This window comes from Vulpes lagopus, chromosome 7, assembly GCF_018345385.1.
Source record: "Vulpes lagopus strain Blue_001 chromosome 7, ASM1834538v1, whole genome shotgun sequence".
NCBI classification, from domain to species: domain Eukaryota; kingdom Metazoa; phylum Chordata; class Mammalia; order Carnivora; family Canidae; genus Vulpes; species Vulpes lagopus.
In genome coordinates, this window is record NC_054830.1 from 57,455,822 (window position 1) to 57,483,134 (window position 27,313).

Sequence of the window (27,313 nt, forward strand, 5' to 3'; positions counted from 1 at the left end):
TGTTTTTCAGTTTCAGATGTATGACACAGTGATTCAGCAATTCCATACAGTCTCGGAACAGGTGCAGTCCTTAATCCCCATCACCTGATTTGTGTTAGGTTTTCTGTCTCTTGGTATCATACCCAGATGTTAGGCCCTTCTGATTGAAGGCTAGTTGCTCTATTGTTCTTGACAATGTCCTGTGAATTTTGAAACAATTCACACCATACATGGACTATTCTTAACGATCTCTGTCCCGGTTTTCTCTGGTAAACTTGCTGGCTTGCAGTTTAGCCTGGTTAACCTAAGGAAGCTACCAGCCTTCTCTTTGTTGCTTACCACCAAAATCTCCACTGTTTCCAAGAGTGCCTTTAGATTTGACCTTCCCCACAGTCTATTTCAAATACAGGCATTTCTTTTGGATAGAACTCGGGAGCTCTTTGATCTTCTAGTTTACCTCTTGCCCCTGGGCAAAATCTCTGAGACCTTGCTTCAGAGCTCGGGGTAGGCCAGTGACCTGGTTCTCTTGGAGTGCCAACCCTGCTTTATGAACAGGGTTCTGGGTGGGGACTGTGACCTCTGGTCTTCTTGGCTTACCTCTCTCCGCCTGAACCCTCACTCTACAATGGTTTCAGCCTGGGGTAGAGCCTTTGCTCTGTGAGTGGGGGTTGGGTGGAAGAAGGGAGGAAAGGAGCCCCATGTCATTAGCCACACTCTCCAGGAAGGTAGCCTTTGCCACGGAGAGCTCTGGGGAGACTGAGAAGTAGTCTCTGGGGAGACTGCCTCTTCTGGTGCCGGCAACTGCAGGGCTTAGGGAGCCTCGTTTTCTTGTCCACACTCACCTAGGTGGGGCTCCTATCAAGCTGTCCGAGGGCAGAGGAGGGAGGAACAGGAACACTTTGTTCTTATTGCCATCTACCAGATCTTCTACCACATCTACCACATTTCATTTGCTGTGTGCCCTTTGGACAATTCCCAGAGACTTTAAATGGCTGGGTTTTTTGTTTTCTTTCTTTAATAATCTTCACCAGTTGTGGATGTTTCACCAGGGAGCAGGTGTGCCAGGCCCCCAGTGTCTCCATTTTGGAAGAGAAACAACCAGCTTTATCTTGGGGGCTGAGGGCACTGGAAGGTGTTAAGTAATGATGATGAGTGGGTTATAAAACACCTCTCTGTGGTTGTGACTTAGAGAACCGGATGTTTACTTTGGACACGTTTATGCCCCTTTTTCATAACTGTCGAATTTTTGTGAGAGTAAAACCCCAGGTAAATTTCTGTTACAGGTTAAAGAACTGTTTTCTTCTCTGGGAGTTGCATGTAATATCTTGGAACTGGATCAAGTTGGTAAGTAGAAAGGGTAGGTAGTATATACTTTTGTTGTAATAAACGTCAACAGGATTGACTACTTTCTATTTGCTTTGTTCAGTTCAGTTATCTCTTGTCTCTTTGGGTTGGGTGAGTTGTTTTTGTCTACATTCACCCAGGCAGAAGATAGAACTCTCTATGGCAAATAATTTGGTGTAGATTTTTTTTATTTATATACTTTTCATATTTGAGAGACATTAGCAGGAAGAAGATGTATAAACTGCTAACCCTGAAGTATATCAGGCATTTCATGTGTATCTGCCAACTTTCTGGCAAAATAGATGAAGTTGTATTAGTTGAAAAGAAGCTACTGCGTTTCCTCATTGTATTATGCAGGAGGTGGAACACATTAAGTTTTTACTTTATACTTTTTGATTTTTGTCATCATGTGTCCACCTATCTAATGTTAACCAACCATTTTACACACACATGTGATCTGCAAGGGTGCGAACAGGGTGGTGAACAGAAAAGAGTTTGATCTTTGCCTTCACCAGACTTCACCAACTCCTTTTAGCCTTGTATCCTAAACAAGCAAAATGTTCTTAAATCTTTGAGACTGCTACAGTGTATACCAAATAGGGCAGTCTTAAGTAGTCGTGGCCTTGTTTTATTTTTAGGGGTAGAGGAGACATTTTGGACTACGGATCATAAAGAGTTTTCAAATGTAATTGTAGGAAGTATTTTCTGAGTTATTACAGTTGAAGCAGTTTTATCCCGATATTTGCTCTTTAAAGAGGATTTTTACTTTTTGTCGTGGCATGGCCATTGAATGATATATTAAAATCTAATTTAGAAGGGTTCTTTTTAAATGAATTTGTAGATTTGTCTTTATCCTTTTAGGTTGCCTTTGAAAACGGGCATTTCCCCTTCCTGAGTAATCATTTCATGAAGTTATATAATATGTAAATACCGATCCTTATGGGTGTGTGCATGCGAGCATCTGGTGTTGTAACACTTCTGTTCAACTCCCAGAAGTTTCAAACCCTTTTGATGTTCTTATACATTTAAGTCTTTATTCTTCAGATGATGGAGCCAATGTCCAGGAAGTACTGTCAGAAATCACTAATCAGAGAACTGTACCCAATATTTTTGTGAATAAAGTGCATATGGGTGGATGTGACCGAACTTTCCAGGTAATAATATGTTTTTAACACCATTTGTTCAAGTTTGTTTTTAAATCTGCCTGAAGGGGGAGAAAATGACTGTTAAAAAGGAGTCTATTCATTTGTCTTTTGGAAGTTGAAAAAGCAGAGGATGGTTATCAGATAATCTTGAAAGTGGTAATAGGGCAGCCCAGCGGGGTCTCAGCGGGGGTTGCTCAGCGGTTTAGCACCGCCTTCAGCCCAGGGCGTGATCCTGGGGACCTGAGATCGAGTCCCACGTCGGGCTCCCTGCATGTAGCCTGCTTCTCCCTCTGCCTGTGTCTCTGCCTCTCTCTCTCTCTCTCTCTCTCTCTCTCTCTATGTGTGTCTCTCATGAATAAATAAATAAAATCTTTTAAAAAAAAAGTGGTAATAGATAAAATTGATGTTCCTTCTTAAGTTAGGTCCTTGTTTTATAACTACTTCCTTTTACTAAAATTCTGTTCCCTTGTATTTTGTATGTATGTGTGTAAATGGTAGTAATCAGTGATTTAATGCTTATATTTGAGTCTTTAACTTAAGATTATGTTTTCTTGGGAAAATAGATTGTCTGGATTTATGTTTATCTATGATCAACATCGTTATTTATTAGCAGCCTGCTTCATTAGTTCCAGAAGCTACACCCCAGCTCACGTGGTGGTATGTACCATAATTGGAGGCCTGTAAACACCTCAGGAAATGCTGGTCTTACCATTCCTAACCTGGAAAAGATGTCAGAAAAGATGCAGAGTTACCAATTCCATTTCATAGTGCACGACAGATGCTTAGGAGACATATTTTCCTAAGGGCACCTAAGAGTAAGGAGCCCAAAGGGATCCTAGAAAGACTGTGCCAGAAGCCTCCATGGGCATGCATCCTTCTGGGGCCACCTGGCATGTGCTGAGTCCAACAGTTATATAGTGTACCCACTCTGCTCTCCAGGATGAGCTAGTGCCACATGGTGTTTCCAAAGCCAGCTTCATGGGATAGAGCACCCATCTTAACATAAAGAAACTATTGCTACATCATGTATTGAATGCCTAAACTTGCCTGAGTTACATCTGATCATAAAGGGGGCCAAGTGAGCAGGAGACTATTGTGCAGAGTGGCCTTCTGACCATTCCTGAAAGAAAAAGGAAAATTTTGTGTTGTATAAGGAAGTTTACCAGGAAGCTGCAAAATTTAGGTCAGTTTATGAGAAACCATGTAAAATTTGATGTGCATGTCCAGCTGATGATGCATATGAATTGATTTCAAAATAAAGCCTGGCACAGGTGAGCAAAAGACAGAGGATCTTGAAAAATGGTACTTGGCTATTATACTCAGTTAACATATTTTGATGATAAGACCAAGGAAAAGCCTCGTTGGACATAGAAACTGTGACCTGTGGGTCATTTGACACATATCTAGCCATCAGGTGATAATGAACAAAAATATATGTACTTAGCATACATTGTATCTGTTGGAACCCTATCTGAATACCATCTAGATAAATTTACAGTCCAAACTTAGATGAATTAGGGACTGTTTCTAAGAGTTTTAGAAAAGCTATTACCATGGGCTGATTCAACATCAGGTACAAAGAAACAGATTAAAAACAGGTCATGCCTTCGTCTCTCCTTTGATCCATAGGCCCATCAGAGTGGCTTATTACAGAAGCTCCTTCAGGAAGATTCAGCATACGATTATGACCTCATTGTCATTGGGGGCGGTTCTGGTGGCCTTGCATGTGCTCAGGTATGAAAATAATGAAACCCAGAGATGATTTTCCTGGTGATTGCCATGAGTGCTTCTATAGCTACTTTAAAAAAGCGAATTTGGTGTTACGGACCAAGCTTTTATCGTATTAATAAAGAGAAGGGACTGTGTTCTTGCACAGTAGTTTCCTTTCAGGGAGAGAAAAATGGGGGGGTTGTCAGGAAAATGACAAAATCTTTATATGTTGCTTTTTTTTGTAGGAAGCTGCCATCTTGGGAAAGAAGGTTATGGTGCTAGACTTTGTAGTCCCATCGCCTCAGGGCACATCCTGGGGTAAGCAGTTTTTCTTTGTTATGACTCTTCCTTTTCTGCTCTTTAGACTTCTTTGGCTTTCCTCAATTTTGTTAATCCTCACTGTAGTCTCAAAGGGTGTAACAAGCCTGTGTCTAGGTGAGGAAAGTCTCCATGAGGTCACATAACTGACCTAAGAGCGCATAGTTCACAGGCAGTGATTTGGGAAGATAACATAAAAATAATGGAGGAAGATTTTGCAAAAAGAAAAGATTCCATGACTCCCGGATTCTAACACTCATGCCATAATGATTGTTGCCCATGGGCGCCAGTGTTTTCACTTAGTCGCAATCAGAGTGTACCGTGTGGTGCTCACCTAAGTTTGCCACAACATGGTTTTGTGTTTCTGCATCAGTTTCATAGCTGACTCTAACGGCTGCCTTGACTCAGTCAAGTCAGTGTGTGTGTGTGTGTGTGTGACATTGCCCAGGTCCAGTCACTAAAGTGCATGGGGAGCTTCCAGCTGTAGATGAGGACATTCACCTTAATAGAACACACAGATTTTGTGCTGGATGTTTCCTGTTGACGTGTCAAATCCATTCTTCATGTCTCTACCCTGCTCTATGCCCCAGAAAGCTGATGAATTGGCAGCCTTGCCCTCTAGCTTCCAGTTGGGCTCCACCAGTTAGTGGTCACAGGAAGAGAACCGAAGAAGGGAGGACAGTGGAGCTGGGGTCTTCATTCCCCCAGCTCCGTCCGTGCTGTCTCTGCAGGCATGAAAGGCCACCCCCCCACCGTGGGCTGTGCCAATTGCTCAGTATGCTTGCCCCTTCACGTGGGGTCGGTGGTGGCCCACTCACTGTTTTGTCCCTCCTCGCTCTTCCTGCCCACACCCCTGTAATCACTTCTCTCTAACCTCTCCTCAGTTTCCCAGCTTGCTTCCTCAGTATCCTCTGTTTCCTGCCAGAACTCTGACAAAACATGAGAATCAAGTTTTAAAATTCAAATTTACTCAGAAAATTTTATTTTAGAATTTCATATGTGAAAGCTAACATTTCCTTCCAATATATGTTCCTTCTAACAGTTGTATGTTAAACAATTCGTGTGTGTACCTGTCTTTGCTTTCTTCCTCTCTCTTCTTCTCCTGCCCTCTTCCCTCTTTCTCTCCTGTCTAGAAATATCCTACTTCTCTGGATTACCAGAAGAGAGACTGTGATCAATGCGGGAGTCTTTGGACTCATACCCTGCACAGGAGCACTCAGACATGGCCTGTTTCATGCTGTTCGAGATTGAGAGTAGATGTCAGCAGGCAGCTGGCAGTGGACCTAATGTTGGCTCAGAGGAGGAGTCAGTTACAGAGAATAAAGGCTGGAAGCTGAGATTCCAGCCCTTGGTCTGATATTTGTTTCCTTAATCAAATGAAATTTTGGATTCTCTCCCTAGAAAGCTTTTCGAGTGTACATCTGTATTTTTGCTCATCTTTGAGTTTCCTTCACAGACCTTCAGTTGAAAAGTTTGGCTTAATCATTTGCACGTTCTTGTGGGCTGTGATGTTGGCCTCACAACCATCTGATCGTGTCATTTCCACGTTTAACAACACCTTCTCTACACGTGTGTAGAACCATGTATACACCCACAGACACAGAGGAAACATTAAAACTGTTATCTTCTTTCTCAGGTCTTGGCGGTACTTGTGTAAATGTGGGTTGTATTCCTAAGAAGTTGATGCATCAAGCTGCTCTTTTGGGGCAGGCACTGAGGGATGCCAGGAAATTTGGCTGGGAGTATAGTCAACAAGGTAGGTAACAGTATATGGAAATACAGATTGGGCACCTGGGTGGCTCAGCCATTGAGCATCTGCCTTTGGCTCAGGTTGTGATCCGGGGATCCTGGGGTCGAGTCCCACATTGGGCTCTCCAGAGGGAGCCTGCTTCTCCCTCTGCCTGTGTCTCTGCCTTTTTCTCTGTGTTTCTCATGAATAAATAAATACAATCTAAAAAAAAAAAAAAACCTACAAAACAGATTGGGAGGAAAGAAGAAAGAATGAGTTTCTTAGAGAAAGACTTACTATTTTTATTTCTGTAGTCGAGTCTGAAATTGGTTTAGTGAATGCTCACTAGGACCCCACTTTGGCACAGAGGAGTCAGTCACCTGAAACCTGGCCCTGCTCTCAAGGGCTTTAGTGTCTTTGGCAGCCACAGCTGTTCCAGACTCTTTATAGAACATGAGAGAGGATAATTGCTATCTTCAGATTTTCTTCACATGTAAAGAAAATAGAATAGCCAGGGTCATCATTTGAATTTTATTCATTATTGCAATAACATATTCTATTTCACTGGTGGTTATATATGTCTTTGGTTAGTAAAAGATGGAAACCAAATTCATCCAATAAATATTTATTGGTTAGGCTCTGAAGATACAGATATGAGGAAAATACAGCCCCTGCCCTTAAGCAGCACACAGTGTGTTGGAAGAGAGGCAATTCTGTGCACTGTAATTCACAGTGAGGTTTTGAGCATTGCCTCAAGGAGCACTTAATGTATCCTTGGGAGTCCAAGGTGGGAGGTGATCCTTGAGCTGAATCTTGAAGGCCATTGAAGACAGGAAGCAGTGTGCTCTGAACTCTTGAGCTGTGAGAAAACATGTAGTCTTTGGGGGCTAGCAAATGGCTGGTGTGGAGAATGGGGTGGGATGCCGGAAGAAGCGAGATTACAGAAGCAGGTCGTGAAGGTTCTTAAATGCCATCAGAAGGAGTTATGATTGGCCCCAGAGGGATAAGAGAGTCATTGAGGAGTGTCAGCAGGGAAAGGAGCCTGAACCACAGTTCAGATTCTGGATCCCTCTGGTGGCACCTAGGAGGTTAGAAGGTTGAAGGTGGGGAGGGGGCAGGTCCAAAGATAGTCAGGTGAGGTGGAGTGCTGTCACCTAACCCAGAGGAGAAATGACCAGGCCTGGGCCAAGATTGAACTCTTATTGGAGAGTGTGAGGTGGATTTAAAGGTTTTAAGGCCTGGAATTGACAGGCTATAGATGTGGATGGGTGATTTTGTCTCTTTAGAATAACATATGTGGAATTTCTAAAAAACTTACAAAGACTTGTCTCCCCAGAGATTTTTGAATGAGGACATGTGTACAAGAGCATATCCTTACTGGTGATTTGGCCAGGCCCCCCAGGTCACAGGTGGGGTGGAGGGTGAAGGAAAGGAAGGAATCCAGGAAGAGGGACTGGGTACAATGCAGTGTATTTACTGAGCTGGAGGGCACACGCAGGTGGGAGTTAGTGGCCAGTTGTGGTGGAGTTCAGCATCAAGAACTGTGGCTGGACAGATGTCCCCAGACACTCAGCTCCATGGAGAGATTCCAGTCCAGCTGTAGTACCAACTGGCTGTAGATAAGATGAAGTCTTGGCACTTGGCAATTTAACTTCACTTTCAAGAATCCTTCTCCCTGAATCCTTCATCTTGTATGGATTTTACCCAGCAGAACATCCTGGTGGAGTTCACTCTCTGGGGATGGCTTGTGCTTGAGTGAGGTCTAGGCAGGGCTGGGGTGTTTGCAGCCCACATTGTAGGTGGTGGTTGAAGTCTTAGGAGTTGTTCAGAGGGGCTGGGGAGACCCTGTGGATGGAAGAGAAGACAAGACAGAGACAGGATCCTGAGAAATGTTAATCCTAAGAAGTGGGTAAGGAAGATGAGGAAAACCCAGGAGAGTTGTCTCACAGAAGCCAGGAGGGCCTAAAGTTTTCAGGAATAAGCCTTAAGAAGTCTCAGAGAACTGTCTGGAGGGAAATGGTGCCAAAAAGCCAAAGGGGATAGGGTTTGAATTAGGTATATTTTGGATTGGCAGGTAGCTAAGGTGTCTCTCTCTCTCTCTCTCTCTCTCTCTCTCTCTCTGTCTCTTTTAAAGTATGTATGTATGTTTGTATGTATGTATTTACTTATTTATTTATGAGGGAGGGAGGGAGGGAGAGAGAGAGAGAGAGAGAGAGAGAACAAGCAGGAGAAGGAACAAAGGGAGAGGGACAAGCAGGTTCCACACTGAGCACCAAGCCAGATTCGGGCCTCGATCCCCTGACCCTGAGTTCATGACTTGAGCTGAAATCAAGAGTCAGATGCTTAAATAACTGAGCCATCCAGGCGCCCAGAGGAGTCTCTTTTTAAAACTAAAAGCATTTATATCCTCTTTTAATAAGTCTAAAATACTCGAGGCCAAGTTAGGAGAAAACACTGAATGTCCCATAAAGGAGAAAGGCCACAAAGAGTGGAACTGTACACGCAGCCTGGGATTGGGACAGCCAGGCAGGGGTGTGTGTGCGTGACTCCTCATAGGAGGGTTCCCCACGAGCTGACGACTTCTTGTTGTGTCAGCCATGCCTGTGCTCACTGCCCCACACTGCTGGGGCTCTGCATGTTCAGGGAGGGGGGCAGCAGGCTGTATGCTCCCACCACTTTGCCTCACCCGAGGGGCCAGGTGATGTACTTAAACTCATCTATGTGCTCAGTATTCCTAAATACTTTCTCATTTCCTCATTTTGTAAAATCTTGTGTTAGATTCCTCAAAGTTCCGCATATATGAAAGGCTTCTTAGTTAATTTTGAGGTGCTATACTAAGAAATACCTAGCTAGCCATCTCATAAAATTTGGGGCTGAGCAGGTTTTAGGCATAGGCTTCATGGAATGGCCAAGGGAAGTCCATAGAATCTAAGAGGTAAGAGAAAGGACCTGAAAGCATGTTGAAATCTTAGTCTGGGAGAATGTTCTAGATACTTCTGTTCTTGACATTGGTAGAGAAATAATAGATTAAAATAACTTTAAAATGTATATAGAATTTCCAGATCAGAAATTAAATATAGAACATCTGGGTGGCTCAGTGGTTGAGCGTCTGCCTTTAATTCAGATTGTGATCCTGGGATCCTGGAATCGAGCCTCACATTGGGCTCCTCAGAGGGAGCCTGTTTTTCCCTCTGCCTGTGTCTCTGCCTCTCTCTGTGTCTCTCATGAATAATAAAACTAAAATCTTTTAAAGAAACAAATTAAATGAGAAATTCTTAAATAGGTAGGAAAAGATATATCAGGGAAATGCAAACCAAAGCAATGGCAGTTAATACCAGGTAGGGAGACTGTAAGGCAAAAAAAAAAAAAAAAAAGAACACACACACACACACACACACACACACACACACACATACACACAAGCACATTGAGGAATTAGTGATTTAGCACTCTCCCCAAAATAGGGGAGCCAGTTTATAAGGTGCCAATCCCTGGACTTGCCATGTCAGAATCTCCTGGGGGAGCTCGTCCTGACTCCATAGGTTTGTGACAGGTGCAAGGCTTTGTAGATTTCAGTCTGATTCCTAGGGGATCCCCATGTGCAGGATTTGGGAAACCCTGATGCAGAGTGTCTTTTACAATAAGAACCAGAAACAAAAGGACAAGTGAAGTATGAATTTAACTGACAAGGTCCCTGGGAGAAATGGTTCTTAGCAGGTTACAGGAGTAGCTTTTCCAGATTAGAGAGGAGGAGATATCTTAGGATCTGAAGGCATGTGCCATGGGGAGAGGCTCATCACTGCTAGGTCATTACCTCCTGGGATTGTGGCAGGGGGTTTAGGAAATGTAGTGCAACCACAGTGACCCTCTGGGCTGCAAGATCTTAGGAGCCTTTCGTGTACACTGGCATCCTGGAGGAGGTAATGGGACATCCAGGCCACAAACTCAGTGCACTGTGACCTCTTATTCTCTCCTGCACTGTAACTTCCCATGTTCCTGATGAGTGCTGAGGCCTTTCTTCAGAGTGCTAGGTGGGATGGGTGATGGGTCACGGTTCACCAGATGTGACCAGAGAATGAACGCTCAGTTAGCTGGGTTTGCCTTTGGCATCTCATCCAGTATGATGGGAACCCTGGGCTGGCCTCTATGTCTTATAAACACGGTGCTGCATGGAGGCTGGTTTCTCCTTCAGGAAGCAGCAACATCAAATGAGGTGAATGCTTGGAAATCAATCCCACCTAGAAAATACAGGGATGATGACGAATTGAATTCCATCACTTCCTCCTCCAATTGCAACAAGAAATGAGGAAACATTGTCATATAAATGCTGGGCAGTGGTGAGCAGTAACCACTCTTGTCAAGAAATGTAGGATCTTCACTGTCATAAAACCACCACCAAGTGAACCGAAAATGAATGGCCCATGCTGGTCTGGTCAGGTGCACATGTGGTGCTCACTGACCTGAGACCTGCTTCCCTTCACCTCTGGAATGCCGTGTACAGCAGGACTCACAGAGTGGGAGAGTGGCCTTGGGGTGCTTGCTCCTGAGTAGGGATGGTCTTCCTGCCTTGTGATGTTTTGGGCTGCTGTCCCTGTTGTTTGCTGCATGGATTTTTTCCCCTCTCTTTTCAGAATTCTACTTTTTGCTTAATGTTTTGTAATATAAAAGAGGAAGAAGTATAAAGCATAACTGGCTAAAAAAGATTTCAGTTGCTACTTGTCTTGTATTCACTTCTTGATTCTTAAAGCAATATATAGTATGGCTCACGTGTGGTTGTGTATGATGGAGCATTAAAAATAAAATTCATGAGGGCTCCTCGGAGGCTGAGTTGGTTAAGTGTCTGCCTTCAGTTTAGGTCATGATCAGAGGGTCCCCAGATCAAGCCCTGCATCTGACTCCCTGCCCCCCAGGGAGCCTGCTTCTCCCTCTCGCTCTGCCTGCCGCTCCCACTGTTTGTGCTCTTTGCCTCTCTGTCAAATAAATAAAATCTTAAAATAAAATTCACTTTATGCCTTCACTCTGGTTATTTATTTTCAGTAAAGCACACCTGGGAGACTATGACAGAAGCGATTCAAAACCACATCGGCTCTCTAAACTGGGGCTACAGGCTGTCCCTGAGGGAGAAGGCCGTGGCCTATGTCAATTCCTATGGAGAATTTGTCGAACATCATAAAATAAAGGTAATGTTTGTTTTGTCTTGTTTCTTGCTTTTCTTTACTACTGCTTGAGCTTGCCTTGATCTGAAATTCTGTATCACGTTATTATCACTGATGCATGCACACACATTGCCTTGCGTGCACCTACTTCTCCATTGTTGTTGATGCCACAGGTCCTACTAAATTGAAGGAATTGTCTTTTAAAGAGCTCTTCATTTAAAGTTATTTGTCTTTTGATTTTATTACTACCTTAAAGGAAAATGTTTAGACTAGATAGTTTAACATTTCAAAGACTAAAAAGGGAAAAATTGTAGCACTGTAATTGTTTTTTAAAATGAAACCTTGAGAGGGATGGGCTAAATGGAATGAGTAGTCACAGGGATGAAAGGTACAGCCTGGGGAATAGTCAGTGGTGTTGTAGTAGCCTCGTGTGGGTGCAGATGGCAACTACACATGTGGTGAGCAGAATGTAACATAGAGACTTGTTGAATCATTGTGTTGTGCACCTGAAACTGATGGAACATTGTATGTCAACTGTACTTCGATAAAAAAAGAGAATAATTTTAAAAATAAAAATAAAATGAAACCTTACCTAGAATTCCAACATGTCGTTCATAAGAGTATTAATAGAAGTGGTATGGAAATGAGTATATTCTTTAAGCTTTGTAATGTTTGCGTATTGTAAGAGCAATATGTCAGGAAAACGAGATTGTTTGATGAACACAACAATTTTATTTTATTTTATTTTTTTAATTTTTATTTATTTATGATAGTCACACACACAGAGAGAGAGAGAGAGAGAGAGAGGCAGAGACATAGGCAGAGGGAGAAGCAGGCTCCACGCACCGGGAGCCCAACGTGGGATTCGATCCCGGGTCTCCAGGATCTCCAGGATCGCACCCTGGGCCAAAGGCAGGTGCTAAACCGCTGCGCCACCCAGGGATCCCCGAACACAACAATTTTAAATTGGAATTATAAAAGACAATCAAATATAACTGTCAACACCTATTTATTTTTGAAATCGGCTTTCATAGCACAGTGTGCGATGATTTTGGGGAGATTTGAGGTTATTCTGTAGTCATTTACCATCTCTGGAAAGGTTTCAGGTGGTCTGTGGAAAGCTGCCCCTTTTGAAACTACATGTGGGCCAATCTGAATTACATTATTCACGTTGAAACATCATAGAAATATGAGTCAGGCAGTTTTATTTCTCAGACTGTGGTGTGGCCAGCACAGTTGAATAAGCCGGTCTTCGCAGCCATACCTGCCTCTTTTCTGCATTTCTGCGTTCAGTGATACCCAGTGTCTCCAGCTAGAAATCTCAGGCTTCTCCCTCCCAGCCCCATAGCCTGCCCTTGTTTGCCTCTTTCTGGACCCTTCTGAACAGGTGCCTGTATCCAGGCTGCCCTCCCTCCATCCCATTATTTAAACAACCTCTTGTTTAAATGTCTTCATTGATATTTTAATTTTTTTAAATGAAAATGTATTTATGAATCACCTGTGTGATTGAAAATACACGAACAATGAATAACCTTTCCTGGTTCCCCATAGCCAAAATCTTTAGAATGGCATATAAAGGTGTTAACATTTGGTGCTAATCTGTTTCCCTTCACTGTGACACATCCCCACCTTCCTTGCCACTTTCTGGTCACTTGCCATTCCCCAGCACCTGCTGCTTTTAGGCCTGTGTGCTTTTCTATGCCCTGTTCTCTCTGCAGGTTTTTTTTTTCATTCTTCTCAAATCATCTTACTTTCTTGTCTCCACTTATAATACCAGCACCTTTGAAGCTGTCCTCAGCTGGCTTTCCAGGCCCTATTCCATCTGCACTGGCCTCTTTTGGTTGATATTTTATAAAGACTTCTCTCTATGTTGGTGCTTATCATATTGCATTATTATCTTTGCACATCGCTCTTGTTGAGTGGGAAGCTCTGTAACTGGTTGTCCAGGGTGTCTGATACTCTGCAGCATTTGCAGAAAAAGTTGAAATTTACTTTTCTCTTTTCAAGGCAACCAATAGAAAAGGAGAGGAAACTTGCTATACTGCTGCAAAATTTGTCCTAGCGACAGGCCAAAGGCCACGGTATTTAGGAATCCAAGGAGATAAAGAGTACTGTATTACTAGGTAAGATTAAATGGGCTATTATACGTTGTGTTATGTTTGTGTGTCCAATTTATTTAGTCCCTGATATGATTTTGCAAAAGATTTGAATTGATGACAAATAAAAAGTGCAATGCAAGAAGCTAAGTGGTTAACGTAATGAAGCCCAGCAAAAATAAGGTTAGGTAAATAATAAGGTCAAATTCATGCACACATATATGCTGTCTGATTCTAGGTAATTGCTCAAGGAGGTCTGGGAAGTTGGCTCTAAACTTCATGGGAGGCCAAAGGAAAGAAGTAGAGTTTAGTGTCTATATGACAATGAACCAGTTGATCAGGAGAAACATAGCTGTTCTAATACTGAGATTTAATAATAATTATCCCTGAATGGTTATAGAGAGGACATTGTATAATGCAGCACAATGATTTTCAAACTTTCTTTACCAGATGTATGTTAAGAAAAGCATTTTTGTGACATGATTGTTAAGTGAACACACACTCAAACCGTATTTTTTCTTACCACATGTAATGTAGTTTAATATTTTCTATTCTATTACATTTTTAAAACACCTTCACTTGTGGTCTACTAATTTGATTTTGAAAAAAATGAGACATACTTCTTATTCTGTAGTGGACACTCTTACAAACTCCAAAGGCTCTTTCTGTTAATGTGTCTTCATTCAAACACCATGTTGCAATGCAGCCAACAAAAAAACCACTGTGCATCGAAATCTAAATGACTCATTTCATTTTTATTGCCTAGGTGTTCGTTTTGTTGTTTTTATTTTCCAGTGATGACCTTTTTTCTCTGCCTTATTGCCCTGGCAAAACGTTAGTGGTGGGTGCATCTTACGTTGCTCTGGAATGTGCAGGATTTCTCGCTGGCATTGGCTTAGATGTCACTATTATGGTGCGTTCGATCCTTCTTCGTGGGTTTGATCAAGAGATGGCAGAGAAAGTGGGTTCCTACATGGAACAACATGGTGTTAAGTTCTTAAGAAAATTTGTACCTGTCTTGGTAAGTCGGAAAGGCGTTAGGAATTCCTTTTATTTTTAGTTTTTTACACTCTTTTTTAGTTTTTTATTCTAGCTCTCCTTATTTCATCTCATGAAAGTAATTGGTCTGTACTCAGTAGGACACCTTAAAGATAGAGCTTCCACCTCCAGTCTATAAAACTGACCTTCCTGTGTCCCTCAGTCCTCCTCCTCCCACCCCCGAACCATGGGAAAGTGTCCTTATTCCTCTCAGTCCGTATGCTCTCACCTTCTCTCACTTTCTCAGGGACACCCTATCTTCAGTTAGAGCCATCCTTTCTGCTCTGTAATTCCCACTAGAGTCTCTCCTCTTTAAACAAATAAGCCTTCCCTTCCCCTCTCTGCCCTTTTGGCTGGGTCCGCATTATTCTTTTCCTGTTCATGAGGAAACTTCTAAACATGCTCCTTCTGGCTTCTAGCCTCCGTTTTCTACTTCAGCCAACTCTTGGCTGCTCCATCCCTGCTACTCCTTTGAAATTGCATTCCAGGGTCTTTGGCAAACTCCATGCTGTCAAATCCAGTGGTCATATCTCTGTCCTTATGTAGTGGGGCTTCTGGGCAGCATTCAATGAAATTGACTTTCTTTCCATTTGAATCATTCTCCTGTCTTGAGCTCCCTGGTCCCACATCCCCTCAACCTGTAAATGTCAGAGCACCTGCTCCCCCTTCTCCTCTCTGCACTTGTTACTGGCTGGTACCTTCTTTAGGCCCATATGTTATCTATCTAATGCTCGTGGCTCTCAGATCTGTATATCCTGCTCAGGCATCTCTCCTCAACTCCATACCCATTTATACATTTGGCTATGAGATATCTCTGTTGAATTCCTCATAAGCATTTCAGATTTATTAAGACAAAAATGAAATTCTTGATTTTCTTGCTAAATGTATTCCCCTGCTCATCTTTCTGGCCTATCTCAGTACTCAGTAAGTGGTATTATAGTCTATATGAATTATTGAGTCATCACCTGGAAAGCATCCCTCATTCGTCTTATTATGCTACCACCAACTAATCCATTAATTTATTTCTACCTCCAAATTATATCTTGTTACAGTCCCTTTTTCTCTATCTTTACTTAGCCAAAAAACCTATACACACACATGTGTACACCCTCTAACCCGTTTATTTCCTGTCACCTGTAGATATCATCATTATGTTTTTTATCCCTGCTAGGTTCAGCAGTTAGAGAAAGGTTCACCTGGAAAGCTGAAAGTAGTGGCTAAATCCACTGAAGGACCAGAAACTATTGAAGAAATATATAATACAGTAAGTTTTTATTTTATAAGCAGTAAGCGGTTGAACACACTCATAAACTAGCACAAATGAAGTTTATGGGAAAATTCTACCAGGCCTAACTTTTTTTCTTTTGATTCTTTGTAAAACTATGATAAATATGGTAGGTAGTTGAGCCATTGACATTTAGTAGTTTTCAGTCTATATGAAAAATATTGTAAGGAAATATGTGTGTATGGGCAATTAATTATACATAGAACAAAATCTGGAATATACCAGATATACCTGACTGTTTTCAGTACTTACTTCCAGGGCATTAGATATCTTCTACATTGGGCATTAGAATATTTTCAACAAAAATGGAAAAGAAGTAGAGTTTAGTGTATTATATACCTTATAATAAAAAACAACATTAAAAATCTTATTTTCAAAAACAGTATAAAATCTGCAAGCAATGTGAATAGTCCATGAACTCTATTGGGTGGCAACAGTTCTATTTTAAACTGATGATATTTAGATGTCAGCATTTCTTTTATAAACTATAAAGATGCATTTATGTTTTATATACTGTTAGATGCATGATTGTTTTTCATTAAAAAAAGGAATAATATGGGGAGGATCAACAAAGCCAAAAAATAAGAAAACAAAACAAATCAACCCCAGTTGATATTTTTATTATGATTACATTAGATATATTAATCAATTGGCAACTTTTTATTGCAATATTCAGTCTCCCAATCCGTGACTATGGATTATGCCCCTTAATTTAGGTTGTTCTTAATAATTCCTAACAAAGTTAATAAATTTCTTTATATGTAAATCAAGAACATCTTTTATTAGATTTATTCCTAGGTATTTAATGTATTTTTAGGTAGTCATAAATGATATTTTTTTGGGAAAATGTCATTATCTTTAACAATTTGTTGCTGGTGTGTAGAAATGTGACCAATTTGTGTGTTTTGATTTAATATTCCATAATGTTGCTAAGCTCTTACTTGAGAACTTCTTAGATTATTTTGAATTTTCTTTGTATGCCTTCATACTATTTGTGAATAACAGAAGTTTGTTTCCTCCTTTCTGTTTTTTTACTTTTTATTCCTTTTTTTTGTGTGTGTAAGTACACTAGCTGGGACCTCCATGAAATGGCAGTGGCAGACATTCTGGTCTTGTTCTCAGTATTGAAAGTTTTCAGTGTTTCATCATTAAACATCAGTGATGTTTTTTTGCAGGGTTTTGTTAGATATTCTTAATTAAGTTGAAGAATTTCTTTTTCTTGTTTGCCAAGGGTTGTTTGGTTACCTCTTTTTCATTTTTTAAAAATCATGAGTGGATATTTGATTGTAATGGTGTTTCTCTTGTAGCTGTTGATCAAAATTTTTTTTCCTTAATCTGTTAATGAATGTGTTCCTTAATCTGTTTATGAATGTGTTGAATGACATTGATTTTCTAATGTTCAATCAATTCTGTGTTCCTGGTATAAACCCAACTTGGTAATGGTTCTTTTTATATATTGTTGGATTTGGTTCTTTAGAAGTTTTGCATTAATATTCATGAATCATATTGGCTCATAATTTTCCTTTCATATATTCAACTTTTCAGATTGGGTATCAAGGTTGTTCTAGCTCATGAAAGAAGTTTGGAGTGTATTAACTCTTTATTCTCTGGAAACATTTTTGTAATGTTAGAACATTTTCTTTGTCTATTTGATAGAATTCACTGATGTAACTATCTGGGCCTAAAATTTTCCACAGATACATGTATTTAACCATTGATTGAATTTCTTTAACAGTCATAGGGTTTTTAAGGCTTTCTATTTCTTTGAGTTACTTTAGTTATTTTTTTCTAGGAATTAGTTCATTTCTTTTTTTTTTTTTTTTTAAATTTTTATTTATTTATTTATGATAGTCACACACACACAGAGAGAGAGAGAGAGAGAGAGAGGCAGAGACACAGGCAGAGGGAGAAGCAGGCTCCATGCACCAGGAGCCCGACGTGGGATTCGATCCGGGGTCTCCAGGATCGCGCCCTAGGCCAAAGGCAGGCGCCAAACCGCTGTGCCACCCAGGGATCCCGGAATTAGTTCATTTCATCTAAGTTATCGAATATACTGGTATAAAGTTATTCACAGTATCTAAATTTGTAAATTGTTTACTTTTATAATAAGACGTAATTTATATGTAGTGAAATGCACATGTCTTAGATGTACAGTTCAGTTGGTTTTGACAAATGCACATATTTGTGTAATCCATACTTATTTGAAGATAACAGAATACTTCTATGAGTTCAGAAAGCTCTCCTGTACCCCTTCCCACTCCCTGACCCCAAACAATCCTATTCTGATTCTGTCACTATAGACTAGTTTTGCCTATTCTAGATGTCACAGGAATGGAACTATATGATATGTACTCCTCATATTCATCCGTATTGTTGTGTGTATCTGTAGTTAGTTCTTCTTCTCGTATGAATTATATGAATATAAAATTGTATGAATATACCATAGTTTGTTCATTTTCCTGTGGATGGACACCTAGGCTGTTTGTAGTTTAGGCTATTGTGACTAAAACTGCTGTGAAGATTTCTTGCATAAGCCCTTGTGGACATGTATTTTAATTTCTCATGGATAAATACCTAGGAATGAAATTAAATGGTCATAAGATAGTTTCTATGATTAATTTTTTGAGAAACTGCCAGCTTCTAAATGAATGAATCATTTTATATTTCCACGAGCTGTGCATGGGAGTTTTGGTTGGCCCATGTCCTCAACATTTAGGCTTATCCAGCTTTTTCAGGTTAGCCATTCTAGTGCATGTGTAGTGGTATCTTATTATGGTTCTAATCTGAGTCTTCCGGATGACTAATGATGTTGAGCAACTTTTCATGTTTTTACTGGCCATTTATTATATTTTCCACTTATCTGTTCAAATCTTTGGTCCATGTTTTGTTGGGTTATTTGAATTTTATTCTTAAAGGGGTTTTATATCTATCTCAATACCAGTTTTCAGGTAGATCTATTCTGAATATTTTCTTCCTATCTATGACTTGCTTATTCATTTTTTATGGCATCTTTTGATGAGCAGTAGTTTTAAAATTTTTATGAAGTCTAGTTTATCAATTTCTTGCTTTATGGTTAATGCTTTGTACGTGCCCTAAGGAATCCTTTCATCCAAAGGTCATGTAACTATTTTCCTATATTTTCTTCTTGAAGCTATTTATAATTTTGTCTTGAAGCTACTTTATATTACAGTTCAGGCCTGTAATACATCTTGAATTAATTTTTGTTTATATATGAGGTAGGAGTATGGGTTCTTTTTCTTCCATACAGGTCAGTACCATTTGTTGAAAACACTTCCCTTTCTCCACCAAATTGCTTTCCTGCTTCTATTGAAGTCATTTGACCATTTAACTGTGGGTCTGTTTCTGCACTCTTTATCCCATTGATCATTTGTCTCCTTTCACCACATTGTTTTCATTATTGAAGCTTTATAGTAAATTTAGACCCATGGAGTAAGTCCTCCAGGTTTGTTTAAGGTCTTTTACATTTCCAGATAACTTAAAAATAGCTTGTCTCATCTGTAATACATGCTACTTGAAGTCTTAGTTTGTTCAATTAAGACAAGAATTTTTTAAAATGTATGGTTACTAGAAAGGAAGAAATAGAACTGTCTCTGTTCACAGGAGACATATTTTTTTTTTGCATCAAAAAAATGACAAAAACTAAATAAATGCTCCTAAACTAATAAGTGAGTGGAAATGTCACAAAATACAAGGCAATATTACAAAAATTATTGTGTTCTAGCAATGAAAAATTGGAATTCGAAATTTGTAAGAAAAATTACAATACCATTAAGTAAATCAAATACTTATGTATAAATAAAAATAAATAAAATAAAATAAAATAAAATAAAAACAACTTCTCAATTTCTACCAGAAAAAGTCCTACTGAGATTTTTATTGGAATTATATTGATTATATAAACCAGTTTGGAAGAACTGACCATCTTAACAATATTGAATTTTTGTGTGTGTTAACTTCATAGATCTTTTCATTTATGTATTCTTTATCTCTGCAATATTTTATCATTTTGCTCTAGAGTTCTTTCATGTATTTTGCTAAATTTGTCTAAATATTTCATGTTTTTAAGTTATTTATAAAGTGGTATTTTAAATTTTTAAATGTTCAGGGTTTACTTGGTCATACATAGAAATACAAATGATTTATGTACACTGACCTTATTATAGATTCTTGGGGTTAACATTGGCATATAAAGCCAGTTTTGTTCTTTTCAATCTGCCTGCCTTTTATAGCTTTTTCTTGCCTTGTTACACTGGTTAAGTCCTCCAGTAAAATGCTGAATAGAAATTGCTTGAGAGTGGGCATCCTTATCTTGCTCCCACCTGAGAGGTGAAGCATTCTGTCTTTCATCATTGCTGTACAGGATATAAGCTGTAGAGTTGGGGGGTTTTTTTTTTTCTTTCTTTTTTTTAACCAATGCCTTTTAACAGGTTGGGGATGTTTTATTTTGTTTTTAATCTGCTGAAAACTAAATTAAAATCCTCAAATGGTGTTAAATTTTGTCAAATTCTTTCCCCATATTTATTGGTTAATTATTAAATTCTTTTCTCCATTATTTGATTAGTATGATTAATTACATTGATTTTTTTGCATGTTGAACCACATTTTTATTTTGGGGACAAACCCCAGTTGGTCATGATAAATTATCCTTTTTTATATATTACTATATTTCATTTGCTAACATTTTGTTAAGGATTCTGTATCTATGTTCATGAGGAATATTGGGTCATAATTTTATTTCAATATCCTTTTTGATTTTTGTGTCAGTTGTTTATGCTGGCCTCATAAAAAGGACTTGGGAAGTGTTCCCTCCCTCTTTTTTTCTTTTTACAAAGAGTTTGTAGCCCATTAGTAGCATTTGTTTCTTAATTTTTGATAGACTTTACCAGTGAAGTGATTTGGTTTTGAGTTAATTTATGGGCAGTTTACAAATTGTGGATTCAGTTTCTCCAATAAGGATGGGGTGTGTTCCTCTGCTAGGGTTCCCATAAGGAAACACCACAGACTGACTTAGGCAACAGAATTTAATTTCTTACAGTTCTAGAGACTAGAGGCCAGATCAAGGTGCTAGCAGATTTGATTTCTTCTGAGGCCTCTTTCCTTGGCTTGTAGATGATGCCTTCTCACTGTGTCCTTATGTGGTTGTCCCTGTCTGTGTCGTCTGTGTCCCAACTGCCTCTTTTTATAAGGAGACCAGTCATATTAGATTAGGTCCCCCACCCTAATGGCCTCATGTTACCTTAATTACTTCTTTAATGGTCCTATCACCAAATACATTATATTCTAAGGTACTGGGGGAGTAGTACTTTACCATGTGAGTTTGGTAGGGGGACGTAATTTAGCACATAACATGGAATTATTCAGGTTTGCACAAATGTGACTTTGCTAAACTGTCTTTTAAGGAGTGTTTCCTTTAAGTTGTGAAATTTATTGGCATAGGGTGTTCATAGTATTCTGTTATTATCCTTTTAATGTCTGAAGGATTTATAGTGATGTTCCCTCTTTCATTCCTGATGTTGAAAATTTGTGTTTTTGATCTCACTCTAAATATAGGTTTTGTTGGCAATTGGTCGTGACTCCTGTACAAGGAAAATAGGTTTGGAGAAGATTGGTGTCAAAATCAATGAGAAGTAAGTACACATGGGATCATTGCACTGTTGCTGCACAAAGCAAAATATTTCTCTAGATCACCTCTTGGAAATTTTTATTTAATTACTAAAATGCACAATTTTAATGCTTTAAGTTTATTTCACAATAAGTACTGTGCCAGCTCTGCAGTAATCAGTTTTTTTCATTAATGAATCAGTAACTCTTTGATATGTACCTTAAAACACTGATACGTTAAGCAGTGATTTTAAAAAATAAATTGTGGAAATGTCTTCACCCACTGTCTTATTTAAGAGTGAATTTTTATGTTGTTGGTCAGGCAAGGAGAAAAATTTCAAAGCTCTAAGTTGGACACTGGGGGAAATCTGGAGCTATTCTTTGCATCTAAAAAATGAGTGTGGTTTCACTAACCAGAAAGGTGGTTTTTTTTGAGCTACAGAACCTTTATGATTTCAGCCATCGGTCTTATAGACATTATTGATGTGGCGCCTCACTTCTTAGAGGGAGCTCTTTGCTCTATGCGTTTAGTCATTTTCTCTTGGAAAAGTTAGTGTTAGTCATCCAGAAGTACAGAATGAATCATGATGGATTTGTTTCCTTTCCAAAATCTAATAGGAATGGCAAAATACCAGTAAATGATGTGGAACAGACCAATGTGCCCTATGTTTATGCTGTTGGGGATATTCTGGAGGGTAAACTTGAGCTCACACCTGTTGCCATACAGGCAGGCAAGCTGCTGGCTCGAAGACTTTTTGCGGGCCGTTTAGAAAAGGTGAGTTTCCTACTTTTGAGATGACATCTAGATCAAAATTGTGATTAAAAAGATCAGTACAACCAACACTTGTGTACTTGTTTTGTAAGTAAAGTGTTCATCACAGATAAATTAGTATTTACTAATGATTTTCAACAAATACTGAGTGTCTGCTGTATGCAAGATATCATGGTAGGTGATATACAAAGGATTGGCGTGGTTCTAGTGCCAAGGGGCTTCCCAGCTGAGTAGAGGATCATGAGTAAGTTAGGACAAGGGACAGTTAGTTGTAACCAGTTGGTCTGGTAAGGCATCTGGGATGGCGATGTTTATAGCAGCAATGTCCACAATAGCCAAACTGTGGAAGGAGCCTCGGTGTCCATCGAAAGATGAATGGATAAAGAAGATGTAGTTTATGTATACAATGGAATATTCCTCAGCCATTAGAAACGACAAATACCCACCATTTGCTTCGATGTGGATGGAACTGGAGGGTATTATGCCGAGTGAAATAAGTCAGTCAGAGAAGGGCAAACATTATATGGTCTCATTCATTTGGGGAATATAAAAAATAGTGAAAGGGAATAAAGGGGAAAGAAGAGAAAATGAGTGGGAAATATCAGAGAGGGAGACTGAACATGAGAGACTCCTAACTCTGGGAAACTACAGGGGGTGGTGGAAAGGGAGGTGGGCGGGGGCTGGGGGTGACTGGGTGATGGGCACTGAGGAGGGCACTTGATGGGATGAGCACTGGGTGTTATGTTATATGTTGGCAAATTGAACTGCAATAAAAAATAAATTAATTAAAAAAAAAAAAAAGGCATCCGGGATGGGCGGTCGCTGGCCCTGCCTGTGGTGTGTGAACCTGGTCAGGTTGTTTTAAGTCTCTGTGCCTCAGTTTCACCTCTGCCAGGTGTGAAGGTGATGCCATCTCCTGCACCTTTCATTGTCTTCAAAGATGTGAGACTGGCTTTGTAGGATGAGTAATCAAAACTGAGCACAGGGCTTTTCTGGTAAGTCTATAATGCAGACACAAGCACAGAGCTCAGTGGGGCTTGGTTCGTTCCAGGACTGTGAGCAGTCTGTTAGAGTTCCCAACTGGGGATATCATGCTGTACTCCATAAGAGCACTGTGGACATGTGGAAGTTTTGCCAGATGAAGGGCCTGTGTAGGGGTGAGGAATGCCAAATGATTTGTCTACAAAGAATTGTTCCTTCTATGATACTTAGAGCATTTGGGGTGTGTGCAAGCATAATACTTGGGGATAAAGGATTCAACTGGGAATGAGACTATAAAATTCACTTGGTGCCAGCCCATCAAAAATCTCTTATGCCACAGTAAAGAATTAGAATGGCCTTCTCCAGGCAGTGGGAACTATTGAAGACCTTTATTTCTTCCATCTTTCTATTTAGAAAGATGTCAAACCACAGGAAAAATAATAATAATAATCACCCATGTTACCCTTTCAACCACATTCCCCAGTTATTAATGTTTTGCCATTTGGCTCTCTCTCCTTTTCTGAATATGTATGTGTACCATGCATGTACTTCTTTTCCCAGAGCTTTTTGAGGTAAGTGACAGGCATCAATGACATTTGCCCCTATATACTTCAGCAGGCATCTCCTGAGAACGAAGATCTTCTTCCATAACCACAGTTTCATTGTTCTATCTGAGAAATTCAATAAAAATGTGATACTATTCAATTTCCTCAGATTTCTGTTAAGTGTGTGCACATGCACGGGTTTGATCCACATGGTACATTTAGCTCTTCTGACTCTTAAGTCTCTCTTTTTTTTTAAAGATTTAATTTATTTATTCATTAGAGACACAGAGAGAGAGAAAGAGAGAGGCAGAGACACAGGCAGAGGGAGAAGCAGGCTCCATTCCAGCAGGGAGCCTGACGTGGGACTGGATCCCGGGTCTCCAGGACCACACCCTGGGCCAAAGGCAGCGCTAAACCACTGAACCACCGGGGCTGCCCTTAAGTCTCTTTTAATCTGAAATGGGTCCCCTGCTTGTTTTATTTTTGTGTGACTTTGATTTTTGGTGAGTCCAGGCTACTTTCCTTGTGGAATGTCTCCTATTCTGGGTTTCTCTGATTGTTTTGCATGATTAGGTCCAGGTGACATGTTTTAAGTACATAGTCTTCATAAAGGATGCTGCATTCTGCTTATTTTATTACCATAGGTGCCTTGTAAGGTCATGAAGGAAGACCTTGAACATATATGGAGGCATTGGCGGGGGCAGGTGGCATCAAAGGGTGGGCCCAGGGTGCTGAACATACAGTAGGGAAATGCAGTTAGCACATCAGGGTGCATGGAGGCAGAGTAGTTGCCTAATGCTTTAAGAAGTGAATCAAGGTGGCAGTGGGGCAGAGAGATATGAAGATGCAGCAGTGTGTTTAGGGTATGAAGAAAGAAAGATCTTAAATGTATAGAACTAGTAGGAAGGCTATGGGGAGGGCTAGATGAAGTCAACTTCAGGTGGGGAGATGGCTTAAGATGTGGAGAAAATGTTTTAGGTGAAAGGAAGGAACATTGAGGAATTTCCTATTGATTATTCTTAATTGATAGGGAATGAAGACAGAGGCATCTGTTGAGAATGAGGCTTCCTCTCTAATAAGCCATGGGTCAGAGGGTCAGCTGCTGGTCAGTACAGCAGACCCTTGAACATCTTGGGTTTGAACTGTGTGGGTCCAGTTACATGTAGATTCAATAAACACGATACAGTGTTATAAATGTATTCTCTCTTCTTTATGATTTTCTTAGTAACATTTTCTTTTCTCTATTTTATTGTGAGAATATAATATACAATATGTATAACTTAAAAATATGTGTTAAATCAACTGTTTCCAGTCAGTGGTGGGCCATTAGGTTTTTTTGGCAGGTCAAAAGTTGTATATGGATATTTGACTGCATGGGGGGTCAGCACCCCAACCCCCACATTGTTCAAGGGTCAACTGTAAAAGGATTGATGAGTATTTGTGGGCCTAACAGAAGTCAGAAAATACTAAGGTGATCCCTATGGTTATGTGATTTTTTTTTTTTTCTAGCCATGTTGGAAAAAAGAAAAATCCTTGGCTTCCCTATGATTTGCAGGTTAGCAAATGTGACGTGGTATTAGAGCATCTAAGTTCAAGATTCTAGGCTGATGTATGTTGTACATAATCCACATCATTGATGTAGGGATACCTGGTGGTGCCTGGCTTTGTTTTTCTTTGGGGTAACAACAAATGGAAACTCCCACTAGGCAGACTGAGAGTTTCTTACAAGGATCCTACAATTTAGGGAGTTGAAACACGTAGTAACTTCGAACAAGAGCCAAGCTAGGGCTGGGCCATCCTTCTTTTAGAGCTAGAACTGTGTCGAGTACGGCTGACCTGGGCCCTGGTACACAAAGCGGTTTGCAAGGGGTTCTTCGGTTAGTCTGACGTGACCACAGCTCCACAGGTGCATTTCTTCTGGTTCCGCTACCACTGGGGGATTTTTCCTCTGCTTCTAGCTCAATTTCCTATAAATGGGAGAATTTGATTGATGTAGTTCACCTTTTTCTGCATAGATGTCTGGCCAGCTTGTGCATTAGCTGTCTGTGGGTTAGAGGTCACCCTTGACGTAATCACCTACACCCTGGTGGCAGGTTTGGGGGACATGTGGGCAGTGGCAGCCCTTCTGGGGCTGTGGATGGGCAGGCCTGGTGAACCTCCTCTCTGGGTGCCCCCTCCACCCTTTCTCTGCTCCCGCCTGCTGCCGTTTTAGTGATGCTTGCCCCCGTGTGCTCCAGTTCTCCAGGCCATCACAAAGACCCTCCCTTCTAGCCAAGGGTGCCACCTGTGCTCACACTCACTTTCCCACGGGCAGGTGCATAGAGCTGCCAGAAGCCTCAAATAGGGTCAGGGCCTCAGCCTCCCGGCGTGTCCGCTCATGCTCTGCCTTAGCCTGATACAGGCTTTGTGGGAGTTCTGTCAGAACCCCAGGACTTAGGAGATCCTGGCCCCTCTGTTAGCCCCCTACTACACATGTCATCTCCCCTTGGTGGTCCAGGGCAGACACCCGGCCCAGCACTGTTAAACTGCTTCTTTGCACATCTCTGTGGCACACAGTTATGTGAATGGCCAAGAGTGGTCTCAGCTTCCAATGAAATGGCATAGTTCTTGGTCACCTAGTAGAAGTACTTCAGGAGAGCAGGGTCTGGAATCATGGAGATGGAAAGAAAACATTTTAGAGAGTGTCTGTTGAGGCAAAAAGGGGCACCATCTCTGCCTCTGCTGCTCAGTTTTAGAATGGAAGTCAGGGGCAGCCCGGGTGGCTCAGCAGTTTAGCGCCACCTTCGGCCTGGGGTGTGATCCTGGGCACCTAGGATTGAGTCCCGCATTGGGCTCCCCGCACAGGAGCCTGTTTCTCCCTTTGCCTGTGTCTCTGCCTCTCTGTGTGTGTGTGTCTCTCATGAATAAATAAATAAAATCTTAAAAAAAAAAAAAAAAAGAATGGAAGTCAGGCTGGGGCTCTGGGAGAGCTGGTCCTGCTGTGGGCCACTCACTGCCCAGGGTGTGGTCTCTGCCCTGGAGTTGGGCTCACCCCATACTTTGAGCATAACTACAAATTTCCCTAAAGCAGTAAAATGGAAGAATCAGTCACGCTGAACCAGACTTATTTTCTTTTTATAAATATACTTAAATGTAGAGTTTTACTGTGAAAAGTGTCACAAAATAAGCAGATGTAATTTGTTTATCTTTCAGTGTGATTATGTAAATGTTCCAACTACAGTGTTTACTCCTTTGGAATATGGCTGCTGTGGATTATCTGAAGAGAAAGCTATTGAAATGTATAAAAAAGAGAATCTCGAAGTAAGATTGTGTTTTGCTGCTTACTTTTTCATTTCTCATTAACTGGCTTTGCAGACACTTTTTGTTTTGTAAGTTACTGTAATGGTTAGATTGTAGGAAATCCTATTCCTATTTTAGGAAAATTGGAAATTAAGTGATTTAAGCCCTATCTCTTTAGCTAATAATAATAATACAGTTGGGGAAAGGGGAACAAATGATGTATGCACTAGGACTTTTGAGTTACAAGTGGTAAATGTCTAGTTGAGTAAGCTTATATAAGAAGGTGCTTATAAGACTTTCTGGAATTCAGGAGT

At 40.4% G+C, this 27,313-nt stretch overlaps 1 protein-coding gene across 1 annotated transcript in view; it reads left to right on the top strand.

Moving 5' to 3' along the window:
- The window catches only part of TXNRD3 (thioredoxin reductase 3), a 54,014-nt gene that overhangs the window by 12,820 nt on the left and 13,881 nt on the right, over positions 1 to 27,313 (top strand). The window contains exons 3-14 of the mRNA XM_041762429.1: positions 1,263 to 1,323; positions 2,368 to 2,477; positions 4,098 to 4,202; positions 4,424 to 4,496; positions 6,133 to 6,252; positions 11,263 to 11,405; positions 13,389 to 13,504; positions 14,273 to 14,498; positions 15,687 to 15,779; positions 21,372 to 21,448; positions 22,041 to 22,197; positions 26,913 to 27,020. Of these exons, the coding sequence (XP_041618363.1) occupies positions 1,263 to 1,323; positions 2,368 to 2,477; positions 4,098 to 4,202; positions 4,424 to 4,496; positions 6,133 to 6,252; positions 11,263 to 11,405; positions 13,389 to 13,504; positions 14,273 to 14,498; positions 15,687 to 15,779; positions 21,372 to 21,448; positions 22,041 to 22,197; positions 26,913 to 27,020 (1,389 nt within the window). The remainder of the gene's footprint in view (positions 1 to 1,262; positions 1,324 to 2,367; positions 2,478 to 4,097; positions 4,203 to 4,423; positions 4,497 to 6,132; positions 6,253 to 11,262; positions 11,406 to 13,388; positions 13,505 to 14,272; positions 14,499 to 15,686; positions 15,780 to 21,371; positions 21,449 to 22,040; positions 22,198 to 26,912; positions 27,021 to 27,313) is intronic.